At 41.3% G+C, this 15048-nt stretch overlaps 1 protein-coding gene across 2 annotated transcripts in view; it reads right to left on the bottom strand.

Moving 5' to 3' along the window:
- kiz (kizuna centrosomal protein) overlaps positions 1 to 15048 on the bottom strand; it is a 115863-nt gene that overhangs the window by 81084 nt on the left and 19731 nt on the right. For both annotated transcript variants that reach the window (XM_078405598.1, XM_078405599.1), the window contains exon 4: positions 12418 to 12510. In XM_078405598.1, coding sequence (XP_078261724.1) covers positions 12418 to 12510 — 93 coding nt within the window. The remainder of the gene's footprint in view (positions 1 to 12417; positions 12511 to 15048) is intronic.

Raw genomic sequence — 15048 nt, 5'->3', positions numbered from 1 at the left:
ACTAAACACAAACTCAAATGGTTGTGAAGAGGTGGGGAGCATCAGAGGAATGAGATGCAAAAATACATTATATTGCACTCAACGTCACTGTGCATGCCCAATGCACTCCATAAACGTGCGCATGAAAAATCAGCAACAACTTTCCCCAACAGTTTATTTACCTAAGAATTGCCCCTCAAGCATAAAATCTGGGTGCCATTGTTCCAATCATTACCTCAGTTAAGCAATTCCTCCTGAATTCCATTTTTGATTTTTGAGTAACTATCAAAGAGCAATGGTAAAATATTACCCAGGTTTATCTTGATCACGAAAGGCAGGACAAATCCAATCTGACAAATTACTACACCAGTCTACTTTCAATCATCAGCAAGTGATAAATGATGTCATCAACACTGCTGTCAAATGGTACCTATTCACCAATAACTTATTCATTGATATGCCATTGTCTCTCAGAAAAGTGTCCAAAGACCAACCATCTTCAGTTGCTTCAATAGTGGTCTTCCTTTGACGTTTGCACATTCACACCCAAAATGAAGCAGCTTCTATCTCCATACAACAAGAGCCTCAAAACACTCACCTAAAGGATGAAAACTGACAAATAACATTGGCCCCACAAAAATTCCAATGAATGACTGCCTTTAAAAAGGAGAATAACTACCTCACCTTGGTATTCAATTGCATTATCAACATCAAGTCCCCACCAGCAACATCTTTGGCATCACCTGGGCATTTACATAATGATTGTAGACACAAGAAACTGCAGATGTTGGAATCTAATGAAAGATGCAGGAGGAATTCAATAGGTCATGCAGCATCCGGGAGGACATGGATAAACGACATTTTAGGTCGGGTCCCTTCTTCAGACTGATGTTGTCCAGCACAATGTTCTTTGTTTAACATAAATACTGTGGTCAGTGGAGCTCGTCAAAATCCAGGTATCCTGTACTGAACGACAGCTCTTGTTACCCCAGAGAGATATTCATGAATCTCAACAATATCCAGAACAAAGCAGCTCTCATTACTGGTGCCCCAGTAAGCACGCTAAACATTCATTTCCTCCACGATCTACAAAAATCCACTCACCTAGACTAATCCGACTGTATCTCCCAAATCCTTGGCTTCTATCATCACGAGCAGCTGGCACTTGGAAACACAACCACTTGGATTGGATTGGATTGACAGTAAAGAGCACAAGACACACAATTACATAAGTTTAATATAGACAACCATTGCAGTGACTCCTCCAGGCTCCCCCTCACTGTGATGGAAGGCACAGAAGAGTCTTAGCTCCTCCTTTGTATTTTCTCCTGCGGTCAGACAGTCAGACTGCTGCTTCGAGGCGATCGTGGCTTCCGATTTTCGAAGCCCCCGCCGGGCGATCGAGTTCCCGAGCCTTCGCCGGGCGATGGAAAGTCCCACACCCGAGCCGCGCAGGGCGATGGAAGGCCCCGCGGCCGAGCCGCGCAGGACGGTGAAAGGCCCCGCAGCCGAGCTGCGCAGGGCAGTGGAAGGCCCCACTGACGAGCCGTGCCGGGCGATAGAAAGTCCCGTGGCCGAGCCGCCCAGGCGGATGGAAGGTCCCGTGGCCGAGCTGCGCAGGCTCATGCTCCCCTCCAAGTTGCACCTCAGCTTGACGTGGTCCTACACCTTTATTCGTTTATCAGCACTGGATCTAAGGTCTAGAAGCCTCGTGAACAACCTTCCATCAGAAAAACTGCACCAGATTAAGACAGTGGCTCACTGCCATTTTATCAATAGCAATTACAAATGGATAATAAATGCTGGCTTTGCTCGTGATGCCAAAAATGAAGGAGTAAAAAAACCTTATTTTTTCGACCCTGCTTTTGACCCAATCCACAAGTTGAAACATATTTTTCATGTCTACACTCTGAAAAACCCACATTCTTAAAGCCTTCTCTCAGGTCATATATCAGACTACTTTTCAATCTTTTCAATTATTTATAGTGACTGGAACCTCTCTGCTCAAGCACTATTTTGGTCATCATTTTCCACACTTCTAGTGGTTTCTTAAAACAACATTCAGCAATCTGACATTAATTTCATGCAAGTAATACAATAAACAGGCATATAAGAAAATAAATATGTTCAGTTCCAAATGCACTAATGTAGCTCTAAACTAATGAGACAGATGCCTGCCTTTTTTTCATGTCAATGATATATTCCTATTATAACCTTCTTCATAGAAAACTAAAATTGCATCCAAATAATAAAAAGGGGAATCCTCCAAAGGGAAACTAATAGTAGATAGTTTCCTTCATTAAACATTACTTAATTTAATGAAATTGTGTATTAAGACCAAAGCAATATTGGTTTTAATAATACACTTTGACATTCCAATCACCAATAATACCTTCTGCAAAACATTAACTCTTCCACTTTTCTGATGAATATATCCCCAGCATCTGGTCTGAAGCAGTCTGAAGAAGGGTCTCGACCCGAAACGTCACCCATTCCTTCTCTCCAGAGATGCTGCCTGTCCTGCTGAGTTAACCCAGCATTTTGTGCCAATCCCCAGCATCAACAGTTTTCATATAAGCTTTTAATTACTTGGATTGAACTTTACTTTTCGCAAACAATTTGTTCTCATCTTCAGCAATTTAACCAGAACATATTAAAATGTGCTAAGTGAAAAACAAAACAAAAGCCAACAAATATCTGATATATTTTTGGATGATGTTCCTGAGGAGCAACAGATAGGCATAACAGCAGGTAGCCAAGAGTAAACCTTCAAATGAATTAATAATCATCCCCTTGGTACTATTGGATCTTCGAGAAATGTGCTGGCATCACCAACCTAATTATTTTGACAGCACCCCCAGTGCTGAGGGCATTATATGCAGACAGCATAAGAAGGGTTAGAGGCGAGAGCATTGAGCATCAACTGAAAGAGAATGGCTGCCAATGTCTGTATTTTGCAGCTATTGCTCTTCATGATAAGTGGGATTAAGCCACAACGATTCTTTCACTAAATGGGCATTGGGGGTCAAATAAAATAAAATATGGCACAAAGGGTGGTCCTGTTGAGAGGGGGTCCAATCTGAGAGGAAAAAGATAAACTGTATGGTACAACCTGCACTGAAATTCATACTGCAAAATCAGTAGGATGCCTTATTTGCGATTAAAAAGAATAAAGACATTGCTAGCCTGCGGTATATTATATTGCACCCCCATGAATTGGTACCAGAATGCTCTCGATGCAGAGCGCCTGAAATATAGCAAGTTCACATACAATTGTAAAGTATTAAATTATTGACCTCAGTATAAAACAAAATTATTTAATTCTTAATTTACTTCAGAGCAGCTAGACTCCCTTATATTCTATTTTTTTTAAACACAAGCAAAAACACACCTTAATCATTCAAAATTTTAAAAAGCATACCTGACTCTTAAGAGAGCTTCAAAATAAAATAATAACCAGTCCATGGTTTAGTCATATTTCACCTCATTTTTTTGTTTTGTGATGGTACTTTGTCATTTTCTGTTTCCTCCAGGGAATGGTTTGTGGTCATTTATAGAAGACAAATACCTTTCTGTGTAAAACACAGTGTCAGCTGTCTTCAAATGAGCATAATATTGAATTCAATCTTAGATTTATTTACAGACACTACATAAAGTATTGCTGTGCATAATTATTTCAAGTTGGAACTGGACCACAAATTACTGCTTACAAGTGTCAAGGCATATCTTGACTTAGCAATATTTGGAGAATTCTGGATATACGATTTTCACAAGTGCCACATACCTGAAGCACAATGTGATTAAATGCAACAAGGATTACTTCGAAGGCATTCTTTATTTATATCCAAGATTACAGCTCTGTTGTCAGTTATTATTGACATTAGTGACATGACTCTTGGAACTAAAAGAGATATAATGAAAACTGGGGGTAAGGGAGCAATGCTAAATGGGCACAATTTAGTTGTTTTGCAGTACATCCATCCCCACAGCAAATTCAAGCAAAAAGGTAGGTCTTATTTATATTAATACAGATTTAACCCAATCCATGAACCTGAATAACCTGAATGCATTCAAGAGAGAGCTGGATAGAGCTCTTAAGGATAGCGGAGTCAGGGGGTATGGGGAGAAGACAAAAACGGGGTGCTGATTGAGAATGATCAGCCATGATCACATTGAATGGCGGTGCTGGCTCGAAGGGCCGAATGGCCTCCTCCTGCACCTATTGTCTATTGTCTATTGTCCTCCATTATTGAACATTCCTGGCGTTTAGAAATATTGAAAACAGAAAGTTCTAAAAACAATAAAAAAATATTTAAAGTTGTGTAAAAAATAACATTAAAAAACAAAACAATACGAAACATTAACCAAAGATATTCCATGAACTAGATCCAACCTTGGGCCTATCCCTGCCATGCTTGAACAAGGCCTAGGGAGCAGATTAACCATGAGATCAGGCATGAGAGATTTTCATCTGCTCTTGTTTGAGATAGAGATACGTCCCAGAACTTGAAGTTCATTGTGGATGGATAGTTAAATTCCCATTTTCACTGACCATTCTGTAGCTTGTACACTATTCCAACTTATACCCAAGGTAAACATGAGGAGCAGCACTTCACCTACTGCCTGAGTACATTAGAGCTTTCGTGACTCATTAACAATTTCCGGTAACTTGCTTTCTCTGTTTGTGGCAGAATTGCACAGTCCTATTCCGGGTTATATCCATTTGTAAAATTTATTCAGTTTATTGCTTTCCCCTGATATTACCCAATCTCTGAACATTTAACCATAGCTGTGATCTTCATTTCACAGTGTGTACATGCCCCTGTGTTAGCCTTTTCCCTCTCTAATATCTCTCATGAATCTATCAACGAGGTTGTTTCAGCACAGCTTATCACCACAGCAACGCTAGTCTCGCAGCTATCAGAAATATAACCTTTGTCCTCTCTATTTCTCCCATCTTTTCTGCAATGAACAAAGTTTGGTGGAACAACAGATTCACATGGATAGGTCATTGATTAACAGACTCAAAAGAGTGATTAACAGACTCAAAAGATTCACACAAATGGTGCTCGGTGTATGGAACGAGTTGCCAGATGAGGTATGTGTAAGAAGGAACTGCAGATGCTGGTTTAAACCGAGGATAGACACAAAAAGCTGGAGTAACAGCTTGACAAGCAGCATCTCTGGAGAGAAGGAATGGGTGATGTTTCGGGTTGAGGCCCTTCTTCAGACTAGTAGATGAGGTAGTTGACGCAGGTATTATCCCAACATTTAAGAAAGAGTTAGACAGGTACATGGATAAGACAGGTTTGGAGAGATATGGGCCAAACGCAGGCAGATAGGACTAGTGTAGCTGGGACATGTTGGCCTGTTTGGGCAAGTTCGGCCGAAGGGCCAGTTTCCACGCTGACTCAATCTATGACTCTAAAACAGAGAATGAGAGCTATTCTCAACTGTCAATAAATGGATCTTTGTCAGTTTGACCAACTATTAAAGGTGGGTGAACGCTTCAGGAAGGTGAGACAGTCAACACCTGGTGGAAGAAACACATCAAAGACCTCCTCAACTGCCACTGTGTACTTGACATGTGCAACCTTGATTCCATCACACGTCAAGAAGGCCAAATCCAACACAATAATAAGACCTCGGAAGCAGATTGTATTCTTGCCGAAATTCTTAAACTTGGCAGTGAAGAACTTCACTCACAGTTTAAGTAAATTAAGAAGATGACAAATAGAATACACAGTGAGAAAGAGAAGGTTATTTACTTTGATAGGAAGGAAACAGGAAAGCAAATATGGGTGCATAAAGCAGTCTGTGTGCCAATCATTAAATGTTGAAAACATACATGCTGGTACACCGAGAAATGACATTTTGGCCTTTATTGACAAAGGTAAGATAATTGTGTTGTAATTACGCATGGTTTTTCTGACCATATATGGAGTAATGTGTGCAGTTTTGATCTCAAATCATAAGGAAGGATGCAGATGATGAAGGCCCTGGAGATGGATGCCTGGGTTAAGGGGGTTATCCTATGAGAAAAGATTGATCAAGATTGTTGAATACAAGGGGAATTACTGAGCAGCCATTTTCATAGGTTGGAGAAATGGACAAGTAAAGGATAATTCATTTAATGATTTTATTGCATGAAAGAGCAGGTTCATGAAGCACATGTCCACTCCTGCTTCTACATTCTTATTTAGATTTTTTTAATTTCCCACACAGACTAACCTTTGGTTTTTCTGAAAGAGCATAAATTTGTTGGCATTACTTGCTGTAGTCCCTGCTCCACTTAGAACAAAATAGGGCGTTCATATTATCAGTTTGTATTGGATTTAAAGGTTCGATTTAAAGGTTCGAAGGTCAGTTTATTGTCACATGTACCAATTAAGGTACAGTGAAACTCAAATTAACATACAGCCATACTAAAAAGCAACAAGACACACAACTACATAAAAGTTAACATAAATATGCACCACAGCGGATTCCCCACATTCCTCACTGTCCAATCTTCTTCCTCTTTATTCTCCTGCAGTTGGGTCAGTCGAACTATCTGCAGTCAGGGCGATCGAAGCTCCCACAGCCGACGATCAAAGCTCCCACATCGGGGCTATCGAAGCTCCCGTGGTCAGGGCAATCAAACCATCCGCAGTTGGGGCAGTCAAACCATCCGCAATCGGGGCGATCGAAGCTCTCGCGTCGGGGCAGTCGAAGCTCCCACGTCGGGGCGGTCGAAGCTCCCATGTCGGGGCGATCGAAGCTCCCGCATCGAGGCGGTAGAAGCTCCTGCGGCTTGGAGCCCCCGAAGTCAGTCTCTAACCAGGGACCGCGAGCTCCACGATGTTAAAGTCCGCAGGCTCCCGCGCTTGGAGCTCAGATCGATCCCCGACAGGGATCGCCAGCTCCACAATGTTAAGTCAGCAGGCTTCCGTGGTTGGAGCTCCCAAAGTTGATCTTCAGCAGAGGCTGCCAACTCCTCGATGTTAGGCCGCAGTGCAGACGGAGATACGATACGTTAAAAAATCGCATCTCCGTCAAGGTAAGAGATTTTTTTAAAGTTTCCCCCAACCCCCCCCCCCCACATAAAACAAGCTAAAGAACACTAAAACACACATTTAACACAAACAAACAAACAACAAAGGAGGAGACGAGACAGATTGTTGGCGAGACAGCCATTGCTGGCGCCACCCGGTGGTACAATTTGAACCCAGGGCCACTAGATGTGAAAGATGAGTGTCTGATAAAAAAATATTTAATATTCTGTGATGTAATTTACAGCATAAAATAATTAAAGACAAAATTATTTAATAAATGAAACCAAGGAAACTCATGGGAGGATCAAAGATAATTTTAGCAGATAACCTGTGTGTCAAATTTTGAACAATTTGTTTTAGGAGGAATTTGGTTTACTGCCTAAATAGGTATGACATTGTGGTATTGTGTGAGAACAAAGAAAAGAATGGCAAATGTGAATTATGAAACAACTGTGTAACTTACCTTCCAAAAGTCATTACAATCAATACTAAAGAATAGGAAAAGCTAATTCATGTACTTTTTAATTAACACGTCACGTCAGAAGCACTTGGAACTTTCCTGATGACCTAACTAATATGCTTGCTTATCTGTGCCTATGTCTAACAGTACCTATAAAATAAATTCAATTGTTGGGATGATATAGTAAAGCACTGTAGAAATGCAAACTCTTGCTTTGCTGATTTATGAGATGAGTAATTCGCAAATTGTTTAGCGATAGATATAATTTTGCATGCTGTCATATCTAATCCACTTTGGTCTCTGATTTTAAAACAGTAGTTGGAACTCAAGATTCAGGAATGAATACCTTAATAAGAATGAAAATAGTTTTGAATAACGGCATAACAAAATAATTTAATTAAACAGTTGAAAGGCAAGTGTGCTTGCGCATCAGCGGCATAATCTTGAAATGACAGATCTTCTCCAATTTTACTTTCTGTTTCCAATCATGATTTAAAATTGACTCACAATTTAGTCACTTGTCCACAGGGAGAACTGACTCCCAACTAAAATAAATTAGAACATAGAAAAGTACACCACTGGAAAAGGCCTTACGCCCACAATATCTGTGCCAGAAAAATGTTCAGACATTGTTACTATGACCAAATATTATTCAGATAGATTATACTTTTTTTTTAAATTTCTTTGTAAAAGTGAAGGTAATAAATTATGTAGTATTGAATAAAATTAATTGATTTTTTTTAGTAGAACTCTGGCAATTTATCTGCTTCAGATGTACAAGTACAGCATATATGGCAAATAGGCCATAACATCAGCAAAGAACTAGCAGCAGTGTACAGTGTTTTCCAAAGATCGATTATACTGTATTAAGCGTATTGTCAGGCCAACACCAAGAAGCTTAATACTGAAGATAATTGACGGCATCCATGATCCAAGACAGCTTAGTAAAATCACCAGGTGCAAGTGAACATAATTCTGATCTCCAGTAATGTCATCCTCTTCATAGACGAGCACATAAAAGCTACTTGCATCTTTAAACGGGGGTGAGGGTGCTGCCTTTACAATGAAATAAAGTTTTTGAGTTAAAAGGGCAACTTATTTCAAATTCATGGTGAAATATTCGAATTTAAGAATTCTACTGATTCCACAGGAACATTCAACAAAAGAAAGAACTGGAAGACAAGCATCTCATAGAGTCATAGAGCATGGAAACAAGTCCTTCGGCACAACTTGCCTATGCCGACCAAGATGCCCTATCTACACTAGTCCCATGTGCCTGCATTTGGCCCATATCCCTCTAAACTGCTGAGTTCCTCCAGCACATTATTTCATGCTCAGGATTGCAACATCTATAGTTTCTTGTGACCTTCCTTTGTTGTCCATTTCAATCAATAGACAATAGACAATAGACAATAGGTGCAGGAGTAGGCCATTCAGCCCTTCGAGCCAGCACCGCCATTCAATGCGATCATGGCTGATCACTCAATCAGTACCCCGTTCCTGCCTTCTCCCCATACCCCCTCACTCCGCTATCCTCAAGAGCTCTATCCAGCTCTCTCTTGAAAGCATCCAACGAACTGGCCTCCACTGCCTTCTGAGGCAGAGAATTCCACACCTTCACCACCCTCTGACTGAAAAAGTTCTTCCTCATCTCCGTTCTAAATGGCCTACCCCTTATTCTCAAACTGTGGCCCCTTGTTCTGGACTCCCCTAACATTGGGAACATGTTATCTGCCTCTAATGTGTCCAATCCCCTAATTATCTTATATGTTTCAATAAGATCCCCCCTCATCCTTCTAAATTCCAGTGTATACAAGCCCAATCGCTCCAGCCTTTCAACATACGACAGTCCCGCCATTCCGGGAATTAACCTAGTGAACCTACGCTGCACGCCCTCCATAGCAAGAATATCCTTCCTCAAATTTGGAGACCAAAACTGCACACAGTACTCCAGGTGCGGTCTCACCAGGGCCCGGTACAACTGTAGAAGGACCTCTTTGCTCCTATACTCAACTCCTCTTGTTACGAAGGCCAACATTCCATTGGCTTTCTTCACTGCCTGCTGTACCTGCATGCTTCCTTTCATTGACTGATGCACTAGGACACCCAGATCTCGTTGAACTCCCCCTCCTCCTAACTTGACACCATTCAGATAATAATCTGCCTTTCTATTCTTACTTCCAAAGTGAATAACCTCACACTTATCTACATTAAACTGCATCTGCCATGTATCCGCCCACTCACACAACCTGTCCAAGTCACCCTGCAGCCTTATTGCATCTTCCTCACAATTCACACTACCCCCTCATACTGCCTTGTTTGATTTCATTCCTAGCTGGGCTATTTGCAGCCTAACGACTTCTTAAAATGACTTTTCTATTAAGCATTGCCCCTATGGATCCACAGTTGACTGTCTTCTCTTCGTCAGCTACCTACTGACCCAACCATACCCAACCATAGGGCCAGATCCCACTGGCATGTTGACGTCACAGCCGTTTGTCTGTGACATTGCTTTTGAACCCCTTAAAGAGAGAAAGCGAGAGTGGAGTCATACTGTATGGAACAGGTCCTTAGGCTCAACTTGCCCATGCCGATCACGATGACCATCTACACTAATCCCACCTGCCTGCATCTGTCTCCATTCCATGTTCCTTGCTCCTTCTGGGTTAGTTAGTGAAAATATTTATAAAAACAGAACCATCGGGTTCAGTCCCAACTCCTCATCCTCTCACTGAAGCCATTCCTTTCGCTGACCATACTGCAAGCTCAATCAGGTTATTTAATGCCAAGCAAGACTTTTGACTATGTTGCTTGTGCTGCAAAAAACACCCTCAGTTGACTTCATTGTTGTCTCCCTATATGAGGTCAATAGATGTTTTTAATACATTTGTGGTGCATCTTTCCGTGGCTCCATAAGTTAGGGTGGTACAGCACAGATTCAGTTCCTTCAGACCTCTGAATCCTCACTGCCCATCAAGCACCGATCAACATTAATCCTTTGCTACCCCATTTCATTCTCCCCATTTTCCGACTAATGACTACTTCCCCCCACCATCCATTCCCCCAGAATCTGGTTCTCGCCCACACAACATGGGGCGATATACTGTGGCAATAATCTACCAACCCACATGTCATTGTAATGTTTGAGGAAATAGGAGCACCACGGGGTAGCCCATCGTTTCACAGGGAGAATGGCCAAACTCCACACTGACTGCAGTGGTGGCCCGGATTAAAGTCCGGTTGCTTTAGCTGTGAGGTAGCAGCACTATTAGCAGTGCCATCCCTTCTATAGTTAGAGTTTGTCTATCACTTTTTCATCAGAAATAGCTTATAGTTTCCATACCTGAAGTACTTCCAGGATATTGTGTCTCCGTAACTCAGTATTATCTGACAAAGCTGCACCAAAATATCAAACTCTTAATTCCTCTGACTGTAGCCAAAGGCATTCCCCATCATTGCCACTTCCTCCCAAGGGTCTTCCTTCGGATCCTAAGACCCCCATGTTCTGGAATTGCCTTCCTAGACCTCCCTCTCTCCTTAAAGTTAACTTGTTGATTGAACATCCGTCTCCACTCCTAATCCTATTTTTGCTCCCTTTCCATCCATTTTGTTACTGAAACCTTTTAGATGCAGTGGTCATCACATTGTCATAATATATATTTTACTTAAGACTGAAACACGTAACAGTCTGGCTTCTTCTCTCATGGCTTGTATGCAATACGATACGATTTTCTTTAGGCAGAGGGTGGTGAATCAGTGGAATTCTTTGCCACAGAAGGCTGTGGGGGCCAAGTAAGTGGAGATTCCTAAGACAGAGATAGATAGATTCTTCATTACTACAGATGTCAGAGGTTATAGGGAGAAGGCGGGAGAATGGGGTTAGGGGTGAGAGATAGATCACCCTTGATTGAATGGCGGAGTAGACTTGATGGGCCAAATCACCTAATTTTGCTCCTATTCCTTATGACCTTATGATACGATACGATACAATAGAAATGTCCTTATCCCAGGAGGGAAATTGATCTGCTGACAGTCATAAAACACAAGATACATGAAACCTGAAATTAAAGTGACGAGTGGAAAGGATTGGGGATGTGCAAAGATTTAGGGAGGAGGGGCAGGGGAGTCAGTCTACCCCACGACAGAAGGGGGAAGAGTTTTACAGTTTGATGGCCACTGGGAAGAAGGATCTCCTGTAGCGTTCTGTACTGCATCTTGGTGGTACCAGTCTGTTGCTGAAGGTACTCCTCAGGTTGACTAGTGTGTCATGAAGGGGGTGAGCTGCACTGTCCAAGATGCTCCACAGTTTGAGGAGGGGAGAAGATGGCACTGGGTACCACCTATTGGTAGAACATCTACACCATCTTACTGCAGACGTTGAAGGAGCGGAGCCTTCTCAAAAAGTACAGCCAGCTTTGTCTCTTCTTGTACAGCGCCTCAGCGTAACTGGACCAGTCCAGTTTACTGTCCAGGTACACTCCAAGGTATTTGTACTTCTTGGTAAATTGCACATCCACACCATTGATAGAGACAGAGGACAAGGGTGTTCCTCTCCTTCTAAAGTCCACCACTAACTCCTTAGTCTTGTTGGTGTTGAGCTGCAGGTGATTCAGCCCACACCACTCAACAAAGTCGTTGACTATATAATATCGCCTCACTCACCAAACCTAATCAAAAGATGGTGTGATTAAAAATGAGGTGTTCCAAGTACCACAAAACAGTAAATCAACAATGACATCTCCAAATGTCTGAAAGTTTTCTATTTTCTTCATCTGTGATCATCCAAATCCTGAAACATGTAAATCTACTGAATATTCACAATCTTGCCAATATTTATTTAAGAATTACTGTCTTCTTATTAATCACATGAATAATAAGTAGAATTTGCACATGAGCATATCTTTGCTTTTCCTTTAACCAAAGCAAATAGTTTTCCAGCCTTACTTGTTCCATGTTTTTTTCCTTGTCCATTCCTTTAGTCTTTAACTTCTCCTTCCAAACTGGAAGTAACCTCTCCATCTGCTTTTCATATTCCATCTGTGAAAAGGTGTAACGCATAGGAGTTAATATTGTTTTCATCTCATACTTACCATAGTAATGCACAGTAATTTTAGGCATCAGATGATTATTACAGCTGGACTATTGACCAGCTGAAGCACCTCTGAGTGAGATCTTGCCCATGTTGCTTCAGAAATACCATGCATGCAGCTGTATAAATGTTGGAACTGAGCAGTGACTTTGGTAACAGCATGTAGTAGCAAAATAAGTTTTCTAACTTCTCTTACAAACTGAAACCTCTATTCTGATAGAACAGTGTGAATGCCATGAGTAGGGCAGCACAGTGGCTCAGCGGTAGAGTTGCTGCCATACAGCGCCAGAAACCGGGTTCAATCCTGACTACGGGTGCTGTCTGTATGGAGTTTGTACATTCTTCCTGTGACCGTGTGGATTTTCTCCAGGTGATTGGAGTTGGTATAGGATATTTTTCAGAGAATTACATATGTCTTTTGAGAGTTCCACCTTCCTATTTTTCATAGCTCTTAAATGATGATAAATAGCTCTTAAATGATGATAAATATTTATACTCTTCCTTTCGTGAAAAAAGGACAGATAGTCCTGCTTTTCTTCAGAGTTAACAGGCTACTAACTAAATTCCACTCCCAAATATTACATTTCGAAACAATATGATTGCATATTTTCATTAGAAAGTTGCAAACTCTCCATCTTTCCCCAACCAATCCCCAACCCGGAGTGATGTGGTGCATGGTGGTGCAACAAGTAGAGCTGCGGCTCCAGTCACAGCCCCAGTGCAAACCTGACCCTGGATGAGGTTTGCATGTTCCCGCTGGGATTGCATGGGTTTTCTCTGAATGGTGAAGTTTCCTCTCACATCCCAAAGACCATGCAAGTTCGTTGGATGGTTGTCCCTGAAAATTGCTCTTGGTGTGCAGGAAAGTGGTGGAATTGACGGGAATGAGGAGAATATTACTCGGAGAATAATAGTACTCTTTGAGCTGACATGGACTTGACAGGCCAAATGGCCTTCTGTATCACAAGGAAAAATGAAATATGAAATCTGGCACTTACGTTTAGTTGTGAAAAGAAACGAGTGAAATAATGAAAAAAAAATAATAGAAAGAAAAATGTATACTATGTTTGAGGGTGGGGAGAAAGAAACCGTGCGAACAATAGCTGATTAAATTGTATTTGTGATGTTATTTGCCAATTTAACAACCAACAAGTCTGTCAAGTCAGCTTGTTCTTTATGGCTAATAACCTGCTATATATGGAGTAAAGCAAGTTAGCAGATCCACGACAATACATTTGTCTCAGATTTTGAAAATTAAGCATTTATTCATGAGGAAAGCTCTACGGAAAATGCCAAAAGCCCATAGAGCAAACGGTGAAGAAAGATAATTCAATCAATATTCAGTAACATCCTATAGGAAAGAGACTGAGTCCATTATTCGGTTCCAAATAATAATGCAGACATAATTAGTACAAATGCTGAAGGTAATTGAAAATCAATTAACAGCTGGTGAACTTTAATTTAGTAATTTTGCTTTTTGAAGCAAACATTACAGATCATATACTATGTCAATGATTCAAGTTAAAAATGTTATTGTAATGCCAATGATTTCAGAGGAAATTGCAGCTACACTAAATATATTGACCTCTACACTCAACAAAGCAGCACTTTAATAAAAAGCAATATATGACTACAGCTTTCATAAGTAGCACCGATAAAATGGTAAATTAATTGTTTTATCCTTTAGAATCCAAAAACACACATCTGATGTTCTGAATGACCTCAAAATCTTCCTTCTATCACTTACATTTGTTTCACTTTAGCAGAAGACTGTTCTTTCAGTATAAATGATTTAACAATGAGTAGGCATGACAGAGAATGCTGCTGTAGATATGCAAACCCAATATCACTTGATGTATGCAGGTAGTCCATACTTTGCAACGGATGCTGAGCTAGAGGTATTCTGCTACTTTAAAAGTTTGTGATTGTCAAGCACAGGTAATAAATGTATTTGTTAAAAGATTCCTTAAAAGCAAAGATAGACACAAAAAGTTGAAGTAACTCAGCGGGACAGGCAGCATCTCTGGAGAGAAGGGATGGGTGATGTTTCGGGTCGAGACTCTTCTTCCTTAAAAGCAATCTGGCCTTGTGGATACAGGTCCTCCCCAGGTTATGAACAAAAAGCCTATGAGTATGCCATGCATATGAACAAGCATTGGGAGACCGGTAAAACAGATTTGCTGACATCTTCTACAGAGTGGGAAGGAGACATTTCTGCGTGCCTTCTCTCCTTTCCATCACTGGTGACACCTCACCCCCCCCCCCCCCCCCCCCCCCCCCGACCCACCGAACCACAACAATCAGAGAGACACAAGGTACTGCAGATGTTGGAATCTTGAGGAAAACACAAAGTGCTGGAGTAACTCATTGGGTCAGGCAGCATCTCTGAATGGGATGCATAGACAACTTTTCAGGTTGGGACCCTTCTTCAGACTGATTATAGTAGGGGGGGGTGAAGGCTGGCAAAGAGGTGGGGCGGGACAAGG

This window comes from Rhinoraja longicauda, chromosome 9, assembly GCF_053455715.1.
Source record: "Rhinoraja longicauda isolate Sanriku21f chromosome 9, sRhiLon1.1, whole genome shotgun sequence".
Taxonomy (NCBI): domain Eukaryota; kingdom Metazoa; phylum Chordata; class Chondrichthyes; order Rajiformes; family Arhynchobatidae; genus Rhinoraja; species Rhinoraja longicauda.
The sequence above is the reverse complement of the archived record's forward strand: the minus strand, read 5'-3'. Positions and strand labels throughout refer to the sequence as shown.